The 22784-nt window shown below is 36.1% G+C and overlaps 2 protein-coding genes across 12 annotated transcripts in view; one reads left to right on the top strand and one right to left on the bottom strand.

Moving 5' to 3' along the window:
* Positions 1-427: 427 nt before the first annotated feature.
* LOC6582681 (whirlin) overlaps positions 428-22784 on the bottom strand; it is a 40879-nt gene continuing 18522 nt past the window's right edge. The window contains exons 4-18 of one of the 10 annotated variants that reach the window (XM_044009410.1): positions 21820-21950; positions 19365-19657; positions 18982-19302; positions 18292-18463; positions 18124-18234; positions 18006-18035; positions 16592-16689; positions 16087-16462; positions 15346-15417; positions 6853-6858; positions 5326-5406; positions 2123-2209; positions 1129-1323; positions 971-1063; positions 428-723 (exon numbers count right to left, since the gene is read on the bottom strand). In XM_044009410.1, coding sequence (XP_043865345.1) covers positions 595-723; positions 971-1063; positions 1129-1323; positions 2123-2209; positions 5326-5406; positions 6853-6858; positions 15346-15417; positions 16087-16462; positions 16592-16689; positions 18006-18035; positions 18124-18234; positions 18292-18463; positions 18982-19302; positions 19365-19657; positions 21820-21950 — 2195 coding nt within the window. In that variant the 3' untranslated portion in view covers positions 428-594. The remainder of the gene's footprint in view (positions 724-970; positions 1064-1128; positions 1324-2122; positions 2210-5325; positions 5407-6852; positions 6859-15345; positions 15418-16086; positions 16463-16591; positions 16690-18005; positions 18036-18123; positions 18235-18291; positions 18464-18981; positions 19303-19364; positions 19658-21819; positions 21951-22784) is intronic. The other 9 variants (XM_044009412.1, XM_044009411.1, XM_044009413.1 and 6 more) reach the window with 9 other exon arrangements.
* LOC6582682 lies at positions 8331-15168 on the top strand. 2 transcript variants are annotated; one of them, XM_002008338.4, is made up of 2 exons: positions 8331-8734; positions 14641-15168. In XM_002008338.4, the coding sequence occupies exon 2, from the start codon at positions 14672-14674 to the stop codon at positions 14915-14917; it is 246 nt and encodes an 81-aa protein (XP_002008374.1). In that variant the 5' UTR covers positions 8331-8734; positions 14641-14671; the 3' UTR covers positions 14918-15168. The 2 variants fall into 2 exon arrangements, with proteins under 2 accessions (XP_002008374.1, XP_032586821.1); XM_032730930.2 differs by having other exon boundaries at positions 8425-8734; positions 14502-15168.

Genomic DNA, 22784 nt, shown 5'->3' with positions numbered 1-22784 from the left:
GTGTCCGTGTCCATGGGAATGTTGTTGGTGATCGTATTGGTATTCGCGTTCACGATGCTCCCGTTGTTCGCGCAGCTGTTGCTGCCGATGGTGTTGCTCCCGTTGCTGTTGCTGTTGTCGTGTTGGTGTCTGTTGTGGTTGCTCGCTGGTGGGCGTGGCATGCTGCTGCTGCTGCTGTTGCTCACGCGTGGGCGTTGCCTCTCGCGATGCTTTCGTTGGTGTATTGGTGTTGCTCACGTGTTGTTGTTTTTGTTGTTGTTGTTTTGATGTGGCTCCAGCTGAAGCTTGTGTTGTTGGCGTGTGTGTGGGTGTGTTGGGATGATAGTTTTGCTGCTGTTGTTGATGATGATGATGATTGTTGAGCGCAGTATTACTGCCATAGTTGTTGCTGTTGGTGTTGCTGCTGTTGCTGATGTTGTTGCTGTTGCTGTTGCAATGTAGCTCATGAGGCAGTGGCGGTGGATTTTTAGCTTTTGTCAGCGGTATCGGTGTTGGCATTGGTTTTGGCGTCTCCGTTAAATCGATGCCCCATTCATAAAGGAACTCCAACTTCTGTCGTTCCAATGGGTCACTAGCCGGCAGGGCAAGCAAATGTTAGGCTTCTAAAAATATTAACGCTGTTGGCTTCGGTTCCAAATTTGATTTCTTTGCTTCGACAACTAAGAAGGTTATTTCAGCCTTTTCACGATTTGCAAAGCATTCGGCTATCAGTCGCGCAACTTCCTGCAATGTTCAAAAGGGAATTATTTAAATGGAATAATGGGAAATTAAAGCTGCTTATTAATGAGGGCAATTTTCTACTTAATAAGCTAATTAAGTTTAGGGGGCTCCGTTGTTCGCTTTTTGTTCATTAGTTCATTTCAACTGTAGTTCATGATCAATCCGAATATGAACCAATGAGTAACTTAACTGAACTGAAGAGCCACAATATTATCCTTCACAGTTTAACTGTTCTGCTTCCGTTACTCACCTGATGATGTAGACCCTCGACCTTAGTGCCGTCTACCTCCAGTATCAGCTGCCCGACTTCCAAGCCGCCCGCTTCAAATGCCGCACCATTTTCCTACAGGAATATCACATCATTGAATACATATTCATAAATATTATCGCACATCTCTAGTAACTTACATGGATATTGATTATCCTAGGAAGCGGATGCTTTGTATTAGCACCACCTTCGATAGCAATACCTAAAATTGGTTTCGTTTTCTTAACTGTAATGTGTAAGTTGCCTCTATGATCAGGTACGACGTTTGGATTGTGTTCATGTTTTTGTTCAGTCGTTGAACCACCGTTCTGCTCAGCTGACAGACGCTGCATGGACTGCATGGAACGAGACATGAAACGAGAGTCAAGCGAAAGGAGCAACAATCAATATGAATCCAGAACGAATCAGATAGGGGATATAAATATATATAAATATGAAGTATAGATTTATATATGGATTTAAGCATAGCATATAGCCTACATTCACTAATGCTTGGGATTGATTAAGATATAGAGTATAAATATATATAGAGAGAAAAAAATCGTAGGGTGTTTATCAAAGATTAAGATTCATGTTCAGTTGGTGTGTGGAGCAAGCAAAGCTAAGTATTCTGTAGTTTGTACAATTTGATAGTAAGTATATGCTAATTGTTTTCGGTGTACGTGGTAGGGCTAAAACCAAATGAAATTGTCTTTTTATCATATAATCAAAAATAGATATATTTTTTTGGTATTTCTGTTGTGTGTCAATGGAGCATGAAATGTTTGTTGTTCGTTGACCAAATAGTATAAAAAAATTTTAATTGGTTTTGAAAACAAGTTTAACGTGTGTGCATTTGTATGTGTTTCATTTGTTTGAGGTCTAAATCTTATAAGTAATTATTTAATATATATAAATATTCTGATTGATTAATTAGAGAGCATAAAATTGGAATTGAGCAACAATTTTGTTAATCAAACCGCAAACATTCTTTAGTTATTAATTTTTATTATTATTATTAATATTCTTGTTCTTGTTGGTTGGCATTCTCTGCGTAGTTTTAGTATATTTAGCATTTTATTTATTTGGTAGTTTATTGGGCATTTCTATTGTTTTTTGTTTTGGTTTTTTTTTTAATCTGATTCTCGCACTCACCTGATGCCTTCGTACACCTTTATCGCCCAGCAAAGTGCCGCCTTCTTCCTTCATATCGAAACTTCTTGAGAGTTTTGTGGCCAACTCCTAATATTTTTATTTCAATATTTTTCACATATTTTTGTGGTAAATTTTTTAGCCAAATATTATGCAGAGTGCGCAAAGTTTGTAAGGAATTTTGTTTTGTTTTGTTTTTTTTTTTTTTTTTTTTTTACAATAAGTTGAATATAAAATGAAAATTAGAGAAATGTTTGCATAAGAAATTGTTGGTATTTTGTACTAAGAAATTGTTTTTTTTTTTTTGCTGGATAAAATTTTGTTTAAGACCTTAATAGGTATATTAAAGTCCATGTATTGTGTTTTTGTATTTTTAATTGTAAACTTGTTTGAGTTTGTTGACTTGCAAACATAGAGAACAGTTGGAAATGTAATTGAATAAAGTATGACAGTTGAATATTGTTTGATATATAGAATTATATATTATAAATATATATATGTACGCAGTTTTAGCTAAGAGTGTGGGATTGAGGGGCGTGAGGGGGGAGTTGATAGAAATAGCAAATGCAAAAAGCTTATTTGCGTGCTTGAGTTGAGTGAATCGATTGAGAGCTGAAATACTGTGAACACTGTCTTTTATGGGATTTCATTTGAATACCAATTGCAATCTGAGTTGATTTGCTTAAACTCTGTCTGTGTCATAGGAGCGGATGGACTTCATTTATATTGAAACACTCAATGCAAATTGATTGAGGAGAAGGCAGTTGGCCCCAATAATTGGCTTTGCATTGCAATAGTTACAGTTGCATGGCCAAAAATATTTACTAGAAATATTTGATATGGGTGGAATATTTGATTGCTGTCTCATTGATTTTCTTCTTGTAGAAGCAAGCAGTAATTAATGGTATATACTGTAAACTTATTAGTATTTATGTCAATTTAATTTCAATGCCACGAATCTAAATTGGTTTTTATATATTTTGCAGTACATGTGATAATATTATGAAATTATTTATATCTAATCCAAAATATCCTCTAATCTATCCAAAATCACATCACTTCAGTCTGCCTGACCAATATGAATATTTACATTTTATATAAACCCATTAAGCTATAGAGCATAAATTGAATTAATAACTGTTTGCTGCTATCTATCTATCGACTATAAACGATAAGTTCGTGACAAAATATCTAATATTATTATCCCGTATACAGCTTATCATTGCAACAGACCTAATCTCAGGTGTATTATACATTTCTAAGACATTTTAATTGCAACAACAGTTAGTTAAAAATAACAAATACAGTTATCAATTAACTGATCGATAACAATTAAGAGACATACACATATTATGTGTATAATACAAATCGTTGCTTCTTCTTCTTCGTCATTTTTAGCTAAGCTTAAAATGTAATTAGTGTATGTGTGTGTGGGTGTGTGTGTTTCTGAGTGCAATTTATGAAAATGCAAGTGCAGTGTGTGTGTATTAGGTTGTACCATATACATACATATATAGGCCATACAAAATGTGTGTTAGATACATGTACATATATATATGTATATTCATAGAGTGTACGAAAAAAACGGCTTGCAAATTGGCTAAATTGGCAAAAATTGGCAACTAAGACACTTAGATTTTTGATTGGCTAGATTTGCAACAAGACTAATTTGCTAATTTAAGTGAAATTTGTTTAGAGGGATTATATATATGAATATATTTTTGGTTAGAAAAGCGCTAACTAAAACTTCAACTTGTATTTTTTATTACAAATGTGATTTATCTAAGAGTTAGAGCTACAACTAGAGAACGTACGTATGTGTGTGTGTGTTGGTGTGGTTGTGTAGGTGTGGGTGTGGGTGGAGGACAGCAGCAGCTAAGGTAAGTACAAAAATATAGGATATATAATACTAGAAACGCAAATGTACAAAAGTATGAGGGAAAGTCGAAAATCTAATTACAGGATATAAATACTACAAAAGAAAATATGAAAAGTTGATGAAGTAGAAATCAATTTTTGTTTTTCTTTTCTTTTTTATTATTTTTGCATGTGTCGATGCCTTGGTGGTTGGTTGGGTGGGTTTTCTTTTGGAGGGTGTTAACAAATTAGGTTGACTCATGCGTAAATGTGCAAATGTATTTTTCAAGCTTTTTTTCTGGTTTCATTTTTTTTTTTTTTCTTGGCTTTGCATTTGACCTTTTTTTGGTCGCTTTAATTTGCGTTGAGTTTGTTGCTGAACGTGTTGAATTATTTAGATTTAGTTTATAGCATTTGTATTTTTGCTGCTGCTTTTTCTGTTTTAATTAACATACTTACATTGACAATTACTAATAAAAAAAAACCAAAACTCTCTAGTAACAAAACTTTTTAGGTGCGGACACATGAAAATGAAAAAATGTGAATGAAAAATATTTACGTTTGAGTTTCGTTTTTAATTTTTTTTATTTAATATTCTAAATGAAGTCAAGTGTGAATGGGCAAGCAATTAGTTGAAATTGAAACAATAAACGAAACGAAACGGGACGAGACGAAACGAGAGACGAGACGAGACGAATGACGAGTGACAAGATAGAGATAGAGAGAGAGTGAGTGAGAGAGAGCGAGAGAGAGGTGTTGTTGAGATTCGAGAACTAAAGCAAACAATTGCCTACAATTACGTAACATAAAAAGTTTTGTGTGTATGTGTGGGTGACAGACAAATTGAAATGCAAATCTCATTGAGTTTAAGTTTTATTTTAAGTATTCTTTTTTTTTTTTAGTTTTTATTTAATATTTGCACTCGCATTTGGTGCAAATTCTTGCAAGGCACATACAAAAACAGTTAGTTAGTTAATTGGTTAGTTATTTAGAGATAGAGAGAGATTTAGAGATTTAGTAGACAGAGAGCGAGAGATAGAGAAATATAGTGAGACAGAGCATAAAATAACAGTTTGGCAACAACACTAGATTAGGCTTAAAAGTTTTGATTTATGCGCTGAAAATGCAACGAGATGCAAATTCCAAAAAAGATTCGTTCAAACATTCATTGCAAAGAACTGTGACACAATTCATGTTTTTCATTTTTTTTTTTTTTTTGTGGTTTGTTTCTTTGTATACTATTATTATTTGCTTTTGATTTGGTTTTTGTTTTGTTACAGTTTACTTTTCATTTTGTTTTTTGGTTTTTGTTAGTTTTTGCGTTAAACGAAAAATACATTGGCACTTACAAGAGGTCGTCCCCAATACCATGATTTGACACGTTGTGTTAAACCACCCAAATGTGAACGTAGTCCATCTAAGTAGCCGCCCTGAAATGCACACAAATGAACAAACGAGAACAATTTCGGGGGGAGAACGGGTAGAGGTTGAGAAAGATAAAGAGCAGAGTGTGAGAGAGAGAGAGTGAGAGAGAGAGATAGAGATAGAGTGTGTGTGTGAAACAGAGAGAGCACACAACTCAAATAGAAACAAACAAAATTCATTGGAGTCGAAACAAAAGGAAAACCAAATGAATTTGTAATACACAAACAAACATAAATGTATGTATGTATGCATGTATATGTAAAATGCAAAAAAAAAAAAATAAATAAAATTAATGAGAATTGTGATTAAAAAGGAAACGTAACTGAAATTGAATGGGGTTCTGGGGTAACTGTCTTATGTGATATGTTTTTCATTGGAGGGGGAGGAATTGTAGCGCCTGCAACTGCGCTCTGTTATACAGTCTATATAGAAATACATATATATATGATTTTATTATAAGTTTTAGCTACGTTTTTATACACTTTTTAGCTAGTTAAATACATATGTTTAATCGGGGATTTACGTGTGTTTTTTTTCTATATTGATTATATGTATGTCTACCCTGCATAGAAAGAAGTTTAAAATGATTTACTAAATGTCTAGAAAAATGTTGACTATAGCTAATGATTTTTAAGAAGATTTTTAATATTATTTTTTTACTAAAATGTTGATGAATTTTTATTCATATATTGTGAAATTTAAAAATTCAAAATTTTGCTATTTTTATAAATTGTAATTGACTAAATTCTAATTTGGGTTTTTAGCTACATTTTTGGTTCACAAACTCTATGTCTGGCTACAATGTTGCTGTCCCTGCATGTTGCTAAGCAGCAAATGTTGCTAAGCCACAGATGTTGCTTTCTTTGGTTTTGGTTCGTTGAATTTCTGTTGCATACTTTCGAGGGGGCGCGCGAGGCAAAGCTTTGACTGCAGTTGGCAAATTGTTCGTTTGAGCCACATTTGTATAGCTTAATATGGGCTATTTAATTATTGGCTTTGATTATGTCGGCAATTAAATCGCTCAAGGCAATTCGTATTTCCGCAGCCCATTTGCAACTGCAGCGGCCGGTATTAACAACAAACAGTGGGAAATTGTATACGAGTATATAGTTGTATATATATTGTAGTAGTTAGTAGTAGTAGTAGTGGTAGTAGTATTGGTTAAAGTATAATAGCGCTTAATATATTTACAACGCTTGAGCGAAAAGACGTTTTTTAGCATTGCGCAGCAAAAATTAGCCGCTTCCTTATTGTATTTTGTTTGTAATGAAGTTATTTATACTGTGTGTATGTGTATGTGTGTGTGTGTGTGTGTGTGTATTAATGGCTGTTTTCCATGTGTGGCTGTGTGTGAGTGTGTGTTTAAAATATAGTTTTGAAAAAAGTGCTTAAATTGTAAGAAACGACGACGCAGACAAAAAACGAATGCAAAGCAAACGTCAAGCGCTTACCTGTTCCTGTTTTGTTTTCGTTGTTCAAGTTGCATCAGTCCGCAAGCAGAACGAGAGTGTGTGAGAGAGAGAGAGAAAAACGTAGAAACATATAGATATATATAGAAAAATTGAACAACTGTAAAAATGTAAACAATTAGACCCAAAAGGAAAAAACGTGAAAAAAAAGAGAAAATAAACAGCTAACGAGGCTCATCTCTTTTCAATGCCAAGCGTGGCTTTTGACCATCAACTCCGAACGAACGAGCGAACAGCAGCAACAACCAAAAAATAAAAAAGCCAAAGCAATTGAACACATTTTCTGTTTACGTCATGCAAGAGCAAAACAAAAACGCCGACAAGCTGCGAGCAACAACAACAACGACTGCAGCCAGGCGCAGCTGCAGTGTGTCAGCTGCAGATACAATATCTGATAGATACATGCGGCTGTCTCCTGCTGTTGCCACTGCAGTCGCTGCTGCTGGCCATTGCGTAAAGCTTACAACTAACATACATACATACATACATATACACACATATCTAACTTGTGCATATTTATGTACGAAAAATGATATAGTTACGTATATGTAGATACATATATAGAGATATTTTTGTATTATTTATCTATAATAATTTTTAGCCATAAATATTGACAATCTTTTCAGCAATCTGCACCATTTATAATTGTTTTTGCTGTTGTTGTTGTTTCTTACTTTTGCCTCGCACTCTGTGTAATTTTTTTTTTTTTAATTTTTTTATTACCAAGCCATAAAAAAAGCAACTGAAACGCAGACAGTCGCAGTGTGACTTAAAGAAAGCCACACGCAAAGTAAGCTACAAAAGATTTATTTACAAAACAACTTAAAAACTTGTGGAAGTTATGAAGACAACTTTTGTATACGCTTTTGCTATGATGTATATGTATGGCTTATAAATATGATATATGTATATATAACATATTTAAGCGAGACTTTGTCTAGGAGTTGTATGTTTCTGACAGTAGTTTTGATCGAATTGCGATTATAAGAAGTGAAAGTAAATACTTTTGGATGGTGTAAAGTAACTCAAGCTGTTGTAGAAGTGAGTTCATAGTAGAGGCAGCAGGAAGGGGAATATATGTATATGTACCTATATGTTTATGTGTATATAGTAAATAATACTTATTTAATTATTTAATATTAAAATGAGATTTCTTTCATGTCTGTTTATGCGTATGTGAATTGCTAGCAATTTTTGGAATACTTGGAATACTGGAACACTCGGTAGTTGGAGTATTGTATTTAAAATACTTGGCATACCACAAACCTATTTGGAGTATTTAAAATAATTGGAATATTTGCACTATTTGGAATATTAGGAGAAACTTGGAACCCTTGAAATATTTGGAACCCTTGGAATGGTTGGAGTACTTAAAATACTTGGAATACCAGAAAATACCTGGACTACCTAGAACCCTTGGAATAGTTGGAGTACCTAAAATACTTGGATATTTCTGAGCTTCCTTGGAGTTCTTGGATTTTGTGGAACATTTGGAATAGAAACACTTGGATTAGCTGGATACCTATATGTCAGCTGAGCAATTGAATGATTCACTCATTTATTATTTATATCAAAAGACTTGATCAAAATAACTCCCAAATCTCCTATGCCCTCCGCTGCAGTGTATATTTCAAAACAGCGTCGCTGCCGACGTCGACGGCGCAGTCGGCTGCTGTTTCGGCCGCGTCTGCATTTTCAGTTTTTAGTTGCGCGTCGTTGCTCGAAGCGTAAAGTTGGCGGCCCACCGAGACACCGAGAGACCGAGAGACAAAGCTGAGCTAAAAACGAGAGACAAACTCGAGCGGAGCCACAAACACAGAGACAGCGAAGCAGCGAGCAGCTACCACGGCTGAGTTCACAAAACGTGCGTATAAATTGCAAATTACGTGTAAATACTAAAAACTAAAATAAAGAGTCTAGCAGAGGTAGAAGAGGCTAAAAAAGTAAAGTAGAAACTAAGCTAAACAAGTTGTTGCCAGTTGACAAATTTGGCGTTGTTGCCGCTCATTTCGCGCTCTGTTTGCCACAAATTGTTGCATAAACAATAAGCAACAGCAATTGAAAGAAGTTGCCTGGCCGAGCGCGGCAATTGCCATAGGCGATGTCTAGTTGTTGTTGTTGTTATATCATCATTGTGTGTGTGTTATATATGTATATAGATATAATATATTTTTTTTGCAACATTTGGCCGCCAGCCTTTTTGCCACACATGTGTCACAACCCCAAAAGGCAGTTGCGGATCTTCAAGCACTGATTTTTTACCCATCATCATCATCATCTTCATTTTTGTTTTTTGCCTTTTGCATTTGCATTCAATTAGCTTCTATTTCTCACCTTCTGCTCGGTTTTTTATGTCTGCTAATTTCTTTTGTTTATGTTCGTTTTTTTCGCCGTTTTTTAATTGCCTGCAGCCAGCGGCTTTTGCCTCGCACAGTCGTAACTTCACTTCAGTTGAAGTTTTGTTTTCTTGTTTATACGTTTTAGTGCCGACTGGTTTTGCAATTAAGTTGCTTGCTGTCTGTGTGCCTTTGCGCGCTGACGGAAGTCTAGATTCTGCTTATACATAGAAAGGAAAAAAAAGATCTACGAGCCAAGCCGCTAAACATTTCGACCTAGAAAAGGCAGTCGAAAAAGTCAGCTAAAGGGAAAGCAGTTAGGCTTAGGCTGAATCGCAGCAATCGCTGCCAATAAACACAGCTGACTGTTGTTAGGACTTGGCTAAGCAGCTTGAGGAAATTTTTTTTATTAAATTTTTATTTTAATTTACAACACAATTTGCAACTGAATAGGCAGTGTCTCGGATCTGGCTCGAAATTATTGCAAAGACAGAATTTAATTAACTATATAAAAGAACAAAATTTTTAAAAATATATATTAAATCTACATAAATTCAAAATAGATTTCTGAATCAAATTGCGTAAATTCCTGTTCAATTTTTATATTTACATTTATATTTTTATAATTTACAAAACAATTTACAACTAAATACGCAGTGTCTCAGATCTGGCTAGAAATTATTGCAAGGGCCGAATTTAAATAAATATAAAAGAGAAAATTTTTTTTTAAAATTATATATAAAATCTACATAAATTCAAAATAGATTTCTGAATCAAATTGCGTAAATTCCTGTTCAATTTTATTAAAATTTCGTAACAATTTTTAGTGGGCAAGCACGGTCTTAGAGCTAGCTGGCAAATTATTTAACTGGCATACATTTACTAACATAATTAATAAAAAAAATAAAAAAAATTACAAATATAGATGACTTAAAATGAGTTTTGTGTTAAAATCAAACTCTATTGCTTCAATTTCTGTTCAGCTCAAAACTGTAAAAAAAAACTTTTCAAAATATAACTTCATTTATTTTTTGCCTTGAAACCCGTATTATAGACCACCCACTCGTAAAGTCAATAACCCAATAAATTGCATAGACATACATACACAGCCATAGAGGCACCTTTATAGAGTGATATATAATAGTAAGATAATATATATTTCAATGCGTAGCTAATGGCAGTTGAGCAACTCGTCAAGTCTCTACGCATTGGGGTCAATGGCATGTGTTGATGTGAAGCTGCCTGAGCTTGGATTTGGTTACAAATCTCAACACACACACGCACACAGATACAGCTATATGCCATGTATACTATATAACGACAAGCTGTGTAGTTTGCAAAGTCATAAATTTGATTGATTTTAAATTGTGAGCCCTAAGCGGATTTCGAAAAAGTGCTGACTGAAAATAAAATAAAAAATAAAAAATGAAAAAGAAAATACCTAAAATTGAAAAAAAAAAATCCCAGTTATAGCCGCTAGCTAGAAAAGCCGGCAAAACAGTTAAATGGGGCTGGGCAATTGGACGTCAATTTCATTATTGTTGGCTCTTGGAAAATTCTCTGGCTGCTTGTGAAAGTTTTGAGCGCAACGTCAGCCTCAACTTTTCCAACAAAAGAACCAGCAAACTTTTTTCTTTAGCCATCTAACGCTGTCTATTAATCTTTTGCAAACAAAAGGTGAGCAGCTAATTTGCTGTCCAATTCACACCATTGTCTGCCCGCAGCCAGAAGATCATGCGAACAGCCCATTGTGTCACTCTCGATATGAATATAAGTGGCCATAATGCCACATGGAGTATTCCGCGCTCGTTGACCCACAAAAATTATAAGCCTGACAGCTTGTCCGATCGCTAAGCTGCTGTCAAAGCCAAAACGCCCCAAAGCGCGCATTGAGCAATATGATTAAATATTTATGTTATTGACTTAAGTGGGTCAAAGTTTCAAATCGGGAGTTGAACAGCGGGAGAGAGAGAGAAGAAGAGAGGGAGCGAGGTAGAGATGTTGTCAAAGGTTTGCACATTAGCTGAAACAGGGGCAGCCAGATTAGACCTAAATATATTATAGCCAACATCAAACAGTTGCTTTCGCTCTTAATTCCAATTGCTAAAGAGTTCTTGTTTACATTGTGAATGTGTTGGGGACTTATATAGGGCGGATGCTTGCTATGAGTCATTCATGTCAATAATTTATAAGACTTGAAGAAATTCAATTTCCATAAAAGTTATGATGCAGTCTTGTTGTTGAAACTATTATCAGTATCTATATGACAGTATCAGTATCTATATATGTATATGTAATTATACAAAGTTTCTATAAATCATTTAAACTGTAAAGAGTTTTGATTGTTTTTTCTTTACAATTTAAGCTTGACAGGAAAAATGACTATATATATAGAAATGATGTAATATAAAGTATGATGATGTAAAATATATATATGCATATATATAAATCAATATGGACAGCTTGTAAATTAAAGAATGCATAGATTACCAGTTTAAGCTTGAATAGGCTATAAAGGGTATATGTATTCAGCTGTTCATAAGCTCAATTCATATTGATTTTTATTCACAGCTAGCAGTTTATGTTTAAAGGCATTCTTTATGAATATATAAACGGCTGAGAAGTGTTTTTTATTGTAGAGTTGACATAATTATAGCAATATTTATATATTTGTATATATGGAGTAGCTCTTGCTCATATTTTATTTGAAAGCTTATCCTTACTCTATGTAGCTATATGAGCTAAATAACTGTAACTAGCTCTAGTAAATATATGTATGTAAGTGTGTATGAAAATCTGTATAAGTTATGAATGTTTCGTGAAGAAAGTTTTATAAAAAATATTTATATAATAATCTTTATATTTTTACTTCGATTATACATATGGCTTAGTTAGATTGAAGAAGGTATTACTTTATATTTCTCTTTACAACAAACTGCTCTCCCAATCGATTTTATTGAAGTTTCGGCATTAAGTAAAACTCGACATCTTCTGTTCTCTCTTTATAAGATCATCTCCATTACATCTATACCTCAAATTAAAGCCAACTCGTTAGCCAAAAGGGCATTTAATTGACTGCTCAAAGAATTATCTTCAATCTGCTGCTTGTTGCTATCGCCCAAGCGTTTCGTAGTCAATTAAATCAAACACTAATCGTTGCCAGCCAGACGTGAATGGCGATCACATAATTAAGTCTGGTCAAAACAAACAGTTAGCAAAGAAGTTGAACTTTAGAAAGACAGAGAGAGAGAGAGAGAGATAGAACTTTTAGTGTAAAATCGACGTAACTGTAAACAAAATGTAAAACCAAGTCAAAGACTTTGACACTGTGCAACACAATTGGACTTCATTAACAGTCGAAGTTCAACTGCTGCTCCTGCTGCTGCTGCTCTTACTGCTTCTTCTTCTGCTTCATTTTGTTCGTGTTCTAGACTAGCAACTGGGCCTATTAAAGTGTGTTGATTATGCCTTTACAGCCATTGACTTTTCGGACCGGATTTTGGCTGGCTGGCTTTGTTGTTGTTGTTGTTGCTGCTGCTACGCATCAAAATGATTTATTTAACGTCTATTTACATTATAAACAACATTTTTCGAGTTGCTTATTTGCCGCTTTCGTAAATGCAGCAACAACAATAACAACAGCAACAACAACAACAACAACAACTATTTACTTTCCATTTATGCTGCTCGCACGGCCTGCTCTTGACAAAGTTTTGTACCTTATTTAGTACGTTTCTCTAATGACCCACTTTGAGATTTGGTCTTTCGCCTGGCTTCTGCCTGCTGCTGCCTGCTGTTGCCACCAGACGGACTTGCAGCCCGTTGTAATTTCAACAAAAAGTGAGTGTCGCAGTGCCCAGACATCCACTAAACGACAACAGCAACAACAACAACAACAATGGTAACAACAACAAAAAGTGGTTTGTCTGTTTTAGTTGAAATCAAACTGGTTGTTCGCTTGCTCCAGCCGGTCGTTGGTCACCCGTCGAAGTAGTCAAACTCGCCCTCCCCTCCCTACTCCCGCTAAGCCTTGTCCCATCGCCATCTCTTGTCAGCTGTGCACACAGTTTGCCTCTCGCCCTCTCTCTTTCTTCAGCTGCAACTTGGGCACATTACATGCCAAATGTCTGCTGACAGAGCTGAAACATTTAACACACATTGAACTTGCAGTCGAGATGCGTTTTGGTTTGGGACTCGGATTTGGCTTTGGATTTGGACGAACGCCTTTTCCGGAAATTATAGCAATTTTCATGTCTTTTGGCAATGCCTGGCAAACGTTTGTTGTTGTTGTTGCTGTTGGTGTTGGTGTTGCTTTTGTCTCTATATGCAGCCAATTGACTTTCACTTTTCGTGCACTCCTTGCCAAGCTAAAAGCATAATAACTTTATAATGCAGCCGTCTAAGCATTAAATAATGCATCCTATATAAGTACAATGCTTATATCTAAAAATATATATATAAATATATGCATATATAAAAGAGCTGCAGCGCACTTTAAATAATGAAAGTAAACGCTCGCATTCATTTGTTGTTAGTGGAGCTCTGGAAATTGAGAAAACTTCGCTTGAAAAACTTTAATATAAATCTAGAATTTAACAGTTTAAGCAAATTATTTTAATCTCTTTGAGATATGAACTTATTTGTGCAAAGAAACGTGCTTAAATATGTTTTTTTGTAAACCTCAGTGAATAATGAGGAAAATATGTAGAATGAAAAGATAAATGGCTAGAGTCAAACTTATATGGAATTTGAGAAAATGTGCTAGATAGAAGAGATGAAAATGAAATGGAATAAAAATTTTGATTGTATTATTTGACCTATCTATCCATGTAGATCTATCTAGCTATCTATAAGTCTATCTATCTATCCAACTTACTATCTATCTATCTATCATTTATATCTATCTATCTATCTAACTATCTATCCATCTGTCTATCTATCTATCATCTATATCTATCTATTTATCTATATATCCATATATCTATCATTTATATCTATATATCTATCCATCTATCTATCTATCATTTATATATATATATCTATCTATCTATCTCTCTATCCATCTATCTATCTATCTATCCTATCTATCTATCTCTCTATCCATCTATTTATCCATTTATCTATCTATCTATATCTACATATATCTATCCATCTATCTATCTTCTATCTCACCATCTATATTTAAACATATATCCATCTCTTTCTCCATTTGTCCACCTTTCTCTATTTATATGCACACAAAGCACTTTCATTTCGCATATGTACTAACCGATTTGTTGTTTTGTTTAACTTTAGCTCTGGCAAATTGTTGACAGCCGACACTCGTTTTCACACTCCATAACATTAGCGAGTTGGTTAAACAACAACAAGAACCGCAGCTATAGAAAGAGCTGCAAATCAGGCGATTCATTAAAACAACTTAACAAATCAACAGGCGGACAAACACAACTGCGGTGCACTGCAACATGGAGACCTATTTGACCGAGATCAAACAATTGCGCATACCACGCCCGAAATTCGAGCCCAATAGCTGCCATCAGCAGCACCAACAGGCTACCGCGACAACTGTGACACCGCCCCCTCATCATCAGGCCCATCATCCGCACCACGCCCACCATCAGTGGCGACACTTTGTGCGCCCCTTTACGCCGCCACGCGACTATCATTTGCCAGTTGTGGGTGGGGACAGCGCCACGCACGACACAATGTAGGAAGAGAAGCCGAGCGGGGTGGAGAGTGAGGGGGAGAAAGGGTCTGCGGTCTGTTTGAGCTCAATTGGATTGCATTGGCGTATTGATTACACTGCTTGTACGTAGAGATACATACATACATGCTATATAGACTATAAATAAATATATATAAACATAATCCATCAAGAGTTGAAGGCTCTTAGTGCTTAAGTTTAGTGTTTTAGTTATAGATATTAAATTAGTTAATAATAAAGTAACAAAGCTAAAGTGTTTGCATTGAAGTTCTTGAGCTCTGAAATGTTAGTTGGATGGTAAGTATATCTGTAGAGTTATATGCTGAAAGAGATGATAATGAACGGAATGAAATGATATGTGTAGCTCCTACACACAGAGAGAGACGGAGAGAGTGAGCCCCTTTACCTTTACCTAAAGCTCAATGTCTTACTCACCGCATCTTGTTCATATTCCGGTAATAGGGTTTCGCTGCCCCGTCGAGTTCTATGCTCATCACAGCCGTATTCCTAAGCCAAACAGAAGAAGAAGAAGCGGAAAATCAATTTTTTGGTTTCTTTTTCGTTTTGGTAAGCCAAGTTTTCTTAGCTTGATAAACAGTTAAAAGCCAATTAATCTACTACACTTAGCAGCCAATTAGACAACAGTTAAAAACGAAAATAGTTCGAGAACAAAACAAAATAGACAGAGAGAGAAAGAGAGAACATTAAACAATGGGACAATTAGACATACACGAAAAAACATTAAGAATAGTAAATTGACAAAGTTTGGAAATAAAAAACAATAAAATGAATAATAAACAAACTCGAGACAACAGACAACACACAATATAAGGAACAGCTCAAATAGAGCCGATTTCAGTACCGAATGTCAATTTTATTTTGTTTTCTTTCATATAAATGCAATAAAATTTGTTTCTTTCTTTGATTCTCTGAGCAGAGAAAGTGAGAAAATGAAGACGCAGAAAGAGTTAAGAGGCTTTCAGAGAAACAGAAATTATAAGAACTTTTTTTGTTTTTGAGAACCCAACGATTTCTGAATCTGATATAGAGAGAGATAGATAGAAAGACAGGGAGAGAGAGAGAGAGAGAGAACTAGTCTTGAAAGTCTAGCGAGTGACAGAGCCAGAATAGAGTTTGCTTGAGACAGATCAGTTAGCTGTGACGCAAATTCCTGACCTGTTGCTGATTGTCTTTGGCTTGCTTGACTTGAAATTGATTTGGTCCCAAATGTTGATGCTGTAGCTGATGTTGTTGTTGCTGCTGCTGTTGTATTTGTTGTTGTTGCTGTTGCTGTAGTTGCTGTTGCTGCAGCTGTTGATGGGGAAGAATATGCTGATGATGACGCGCACTTCCAACGCCGCCCAGATGACGCAATGAGGTATGATGTGGATAATGTTGTTGTTGTTGTTGTTGTTGTTGTAGTGAAGGTGGCGTTGGTGATGGTGATTGGTTGCTAGCTGCATGTGATGAGGCTGTGGCTGGCTGATAATGCTGTGATCGATGCAATACTGGTCCCGCCGACATGGGCCGATAGGGCAACTGCAGTGCGGGTCTATCAACGGAACGGTTAACGGAATAACAGTTACAGTTCATTACAGGTCATTTCTTGTTAGTGAGTCTATTATTTTTTTTTTTTAGTTTAGTTTAGTTAGTAATGAGTGCTCAGTGTGTGTTTAGGTACCGTTTATGTATATCCGTTACGGTCATGCCGCCCAGCCCCGAGTCCGACGAGGGACTGCGTCCAGTTGCGGCGCTTACTTCCATGTCGTCAGCTGTTACCTGTTGGGAATGGAATGGAACGAACGTTGTTGTTGCATACGATTCAGAGTCAGAGAACGTGAGTGAAAGAGTGAGACAGAGAGTGAGAGCGAGAGAGCGAAATATGATATAAAGGATTTACGGCTAGGCCTTCAATAGTTTTATAGAGCCAGCTACACAGATAGCGTGTGTGGGTGTGGGTGTGAGAGACAGAGAGTCGCAAAAAGCGAGCGAGAGAAATAGAGAGAGTAAGGTGATCAGTGCATTTGCTCTATTTATATACATATACATATAAATATATATGTATATATATATATACATATAAGTTTGTTCCGTTAGGTGCCTAGTTATGTTTAAAGCAGAGTTTTTGGTGAGTTATCGGTGACTGCTGTTTGGGTATATTATATATATAGTATTATAGGTGCGATATAGTTACTTATATATCTGAATAATACATGGTTCAAAATTTCTTTATATTACAATCGATTGTGTTACTTAGTCAACTAAACCTAACCAATGAACGGCGTCTGTTATCGATCTTACTATCGATGTGCTATCGATAAATGGAGCGCGCGCAAGGCACAGCGATTACCTGTACCTGCTACTTAGGCCTAGAAGAAAAAAGAATTTTTGTGCAACTACAAAAACTGCATTGTTTGATTCATTTGTTAATGTATTTTCAAAGTTGTTCATTTTGCATTTTTTTCTTTTTTTTAAATTTTATTTTGTAAATTAAAAATTGACATTCGTTTGGGTATCGATATTTGTTTGCGCCAGGCAAACAAAATCGAAAAGCCGAATCAAATTAAGCGTTTCTCAAATTGATAAACATGCAGAGCAAACAGAGAACAACTATTAAGCAAAAACATAATAATCGTAAATAATCATAAATAACAGTTAAAGTTGCTTTCAAAGTTTCCTACACGATGAGTAATTAAACTACAAGTTTTGCTTTGTCTGGACAAGTGTCGTGTATTTGCTTGTGTATAGAGTATAGAGTATGTACTTATAATCAAGAGTTATAATTTCCATTAAAGAATTAATCAATTAAATTTAACTAAAAATTACAACACCAACAACAACAGCGACAACAACAATAAGATGTAAATAAAATTAAATTTCTCATAGAAACACTTTCGTAGTAGATAATACACAGTTATATAGTTAGATATAGATATAGATATATATATAGATTATATTGTAGAGAGTTCATATTTTTCTCTTTTGACTAGTTTCTAGGCGAGTAGTTAAATTATTTTTGTCGTACAATAGTTTAACATGCGCTGCTAGGTATATATGGTGTCAGTGTCGTAGAATAAATCTTCTAAAAAGCTTACCGGCAAATCACGTGCGGGGTCTCCTTTACGCTGCAGGAATGGAGTTTGCCAATTAGACAGACATTATAATGAGTAATCGCTCTCTCCATATATATATAGAGGTATTTGACAAGCTTACCCTATGCCTATCCACGCTATATGGATCGCGCTCACGGCGATACACTAGCTCATCGTAACGTGTACGATCCTCCGGAAAGACGAGCTCTCGAATTTCCGTCACAAGCGTGTGCTAATGATCGATTCGATTAGAATATAAGGGAGTTTACAGTTTATCTGTTTAGCTCACCTTTTCGTACGTATCTAACATCTCTAATAAGACGGCAACAAAGGCATCTATGGTCATTGCTTTCACACTATATTCGGCTATATAATATGAAAGACTTGCAAAATGATGTCGTGGCAGCAGCGAGCGCGCCTTCTCCTCCACCATGGTCGCAATCTGACCTTTTCGGCGTGCTCTGCGAGAGATGGGAAAAAAGAGTTGGATATATTATCTTTATATTACATAAACTATTATGCACCCCTCTTCTCAAGAGAATCTATATACTTTCTCATATCCTTAATGTCTAACCTCTCATCTATTTTACTAATTTGTCTACTTTCTACTGTCCACTCTACACCATCTAGTCTTCACTTTCTACACTCCGCTCTCCACTCTCCGCTAACTACTTCCCACTCTCTACACTTTACTTCCACTCTCCAATTTCCACTTTTCACTCTCCACTATCTCTCATCACCCATCTGCCTCTTGTTTTATATCTACTTTCTACTCTCCACTCTCTACTCTCCACTCTCCAATTTCCACTTTTAACTGTCCACTCTCTACTCATCACTCTTCAGTCTCCATTTTCTACTCTCCAGTCTCCACCATCCACTCTATCCTCACCACTTTTCACTGTTCAGTCTCTAATATCTCTCATCACCCATCACCCATCTCCCATTTACCCCACCTCCCATTGCCAATCTCTCAACTCACCTCGTGCCCGTTGGACTGTACGCATCCCAGGGCTCCATTTCGATGGATGTGCAGGAGTGCGGTACCTTGCCCACGTCTCGTATCAGCAACGACATGCGCTTATGGTATTTCAGCTGGCTAACGGCCTCGTCGTGCGTCACATCGAGGAACGACTGATCGTTGACCTCCAAGATTTCGTCTCCGATCATAAGACCGGCACGATCAGCGACGCTATCCTTGTCGACGCCCGTCACAAAGATGCCCAGGCCGTACTCCACGCCGCCGCGTATCATCAGGCCCAGCGATTGGCCCGGCTCGATGAGCAGTTCCACGCGACGTACCCTAGAGAAGCAACAAATGTTACTAAATATATTCTATACATTCTTATACTCATGCCAGCTTACCGATCTCTTCGATCGTTTCGTCTGCCGCCGTACTCCATGGGCGGCGAGGCCGGACGACCGTGTCGATCCATCCAGGAGCAGGTCTGACGAAAGGGCAGACCCGATCCGCCTACGCCGCCGGCGGCTGCTGCCTGGGCGGCTGCCGATTGGGGTAATAGGGGGGCCATCGATGCGTACATGGGATCCCGCGAGGGTGGACCAAAACCGTGCAGCGGCGCCGTTGAGTTCAGCGTGGGCGGCGCTCGCACCGTCATACTGATTTGACGTGACGATTTCAATATCTGCACACATCTCTGCGTTAAGAAAAAATGTGGCAATAGAAGAGACACAAAAAAGAGACGGAAGACGGAAGATGCAAGCAAAACGAACGAACGATAGAAGGGGAAGCAGAGAGAGCAAAAAACGGGTGGCAAAAAGTTACAAAGAAAAACCAAAAACACAAAACTGAATATTAAATAAAATTGTAATTAATTATGAAATCTACTCAACTGGGCGTACACAATGCTTCAAGTGGGCGTGTCGTGTCCACTTATATCAACTATTGTTTGTGCATTTATTGCGGTTATTTTTGCTGTATGTCAGATAGTTTTCGCATTTTCATATTTCAGCATTTGCTGCATTAAGCTGTCAGCATTTTAATTGCTCAAAACCAAAAACTCATTTGCGTGCAATTGTGCTAATTGCTTGGCACAAATGTCCAAGCCTCGAATTTCGTTTTGGGATAATCCCAGAACATTAACCACATACAGTTTTTGTGGTGCAACATGTTGTGGCAAGCGCTTAGAGCTCAACTTTTGTTGATCCTTTCGGAAAATGTGTTGCAAAATGGAATTTTGTTAACTTTCAAATTTGGCAATTTGGTAAGTTGACAAGTTGAGAATCAGAATTAAAATATATTTATTATATATCTTCAATCAAATTTTAAAAAAGTTCTATAGATGAAAACTCGAACTCGAACTGTTCGACCAAATCTTTTTAATTTCAATAATTTATTAAAAAAATTGGAAAATATATATGTATAAAAATCTTTAAAAATTTATTTAAAAAAGAATGTTTAGAAAACCTAATGAAAGATTTTTTCAGGCAAATCTCAAGACTCACATAAAATATTTTTTAAAATGTTGGCTTAAATATTAGTTTATCAAAATCTATTAAAAAATTTGGAAAATTTATAAATTAAATACTTCAAAAGTACAAGATTAGAGTAAAAATACTTTGAGCTGCAGTACAGTAAACGAATTTATTGTGCTTAAGGTGTTGGCTGAAGCGTAGTTTAAAAATTAAATTTAAAAAAATAATTAAAAAAAATAAAATTAAAATTTCAAGAAATAACAAAGTACAAAGTTCTACTTAATAAATTAAAAAGGAAAAAAGTGAATTCAATGCGACTAATCTATTGCCAATTTTTTCTCAGTGTATATTTGTATTAGTGTGTGTATTTCATTTACTCATGATGTGTTTCGTTCAACGTTTAGTATTATTATTCATACAAAATGTTTCATAATATGTTAAGTGCAAGATATAGTCAAGAAAAAACTACTCCAAATCGTTCAGAGCAAAGAACGAGGACAGAGACGGGGAGAGAGAGAGAGGGAGAGAGAGAGAGAGGGGCAATAGACCCGTTCTATTTCTTGTGCATGCATTGCCAAACAAATTGTTGTCGTTCAAATAAAGTTTAAATTGGAAGGCAGCGTGGGAAGTGGCACAACATGTGCTCAACTGGCAAAACCCCCCATCCCCCCGCTCTGCAGGTCTTCTAGTCCTCTAGTCTAATGTCCTTTGATGGGGCCACACGCACACAGCAGCGCAGCTACTGTTCGTATATGAAGAATTATATTGACTATCATAACGTGTCACATAAAATATTCCACAATAAATTGACTTTCGCTGTCAGCGGAAGGCAGCGCAGCAGTCCCCAACTTGGCTGCCAATGTGGGTTATGTGGGTGGGGCTATGGTGTGGAGACGTGCGATTTAGATACTCTGCCAAGTGGCGCACATAAAAGGCGCTGCTACTCGAATGCATTGGCCCTTATCGCAACTATTAACAGGCAAACAAGCAGCCTATCGAACAAAATCGCATTAAAAATCAATAAAGTGTACAATTAAATTATCTCCTTTGAATAGAAAAGATTTTGGTCGATGTCGTTGTCGCTGTCGTTGTCTAAGCTCAAGGACTGCAGGACATGCTTAAATGGAATGCCTTGTTGTTGTTCAACTTTTCCAACAGACTCTGGCAGCTCTTACATATTTTACATACATATGAGCTAAGTACAGTAGTCACTTGTTACAGTATGCAAGATATTTTAGTATAATTTTATATATTTTTCTTTAGGCTGTCGCTCGTAATGTGCTCTAATCGATTTATATATATATATATATAAATATATTTAGAGAAAAATATTTTAACTACTGATAAATGTATCAAAAGATAGCAGCATTTGCAGTTAGCTCACCTTAAGCGCCTCCTCGTGATTGATTGAAGTGAATGGCGTGCCGTTCACCTCTAGGATTGTATCACCGGGTCGCAGGCCGGCGCGTTCCGCCACCGAATTCTCCTCGATGCGTGAGATGTAAACACCTAAGCCTGTCGATAAAAAAAAAAACAACAACAACATGAAAGAAAAGAAATCAATTAGCAAGCGCTGCGCATTAAACTTTTATTAAAAGACACAACACGGGCACACGCCCCTGCGCCGCCCACTGCTGGGCCAAATTTATATACCCTGTAGCCATTAAAAATTGGCTAAGCTATATTATAAGGGGTGTAATGGTGCGTATGTGTGTTAAATGTTATAGGAAATGATATAAGAAAGCATCTAAATTTAATGTATTATCGATTGACTTGAGTTAATTAAACTTTATGCGAAGGTATGCCAGGTAAAAAGAATGCCTATCGAAAAGATGCGATACGCTTATGCAGGGATGTGTAAAAAGAATACAGTGATGGACTCTTTGAGTTATATCGAATGTTATCGATAACTTTTATAGGAAGGTATATTCAAACTGACGGTGAAATGAATTAATTTTGCTATCTATCAACTTTTATGCAATAAAAACTTAGCTCTGCTCTTGCTAATCAACATTTCGATAACTTACTGAGTACAAGTGAATATTGTAAACACCTCTAACAACTTTTCAGTTGTATTCAACTTATTTTTACTCCCAAAAATACAGAAAATTTTACAGAAAACCTGAATTTTGTGGGATACTTTGTTATGAATATTTTCATATTTTATTATTAAGTCTTAATATAAGAATTTAAGATCACAAAAATAATAAAATAAAATTTCCATCCGTATCCAGTCAGCAAATAAAATCTAGGGTATCTTGGCAGCTACACCTTGAACATTTGAAATTTCGTTTTATGTCGTTGTTTTTCGGTAAGCCTTTTTCATTAAGCATGAATGAGTGCGAGTGA

This window comes from Drosophila mojavensis, unplaced genomic scaffold (genome assembly GCF_018153725.1).
Source record: "Drosophila mojavensis isolate 15081-1352.22 unplaced genomic scaffold, ASM1815372v1 contig_74, whole genome shotgun sequence".
Classification (NCBI taxonomy): Eukaryota; Metazoa; Arthropoda; class Insecta; order Diptera; family Drosophilidae; genus Drosophila; species Drosophila mojavensis.
Note: the sequence above shows the minus strand (reverse complement) of the source record. Positions and strands in the feature narration are given on the sequence as shown.

Excerpts from the sequence above, each read along its gene's own strand:
- LOC6582682 (XM_002008338.4), top strand. The coding sequence starts at position 14,672 with ATGGAGACCTATTTGACCGAGATCAAACAATTGCGCATACCACGCCCG.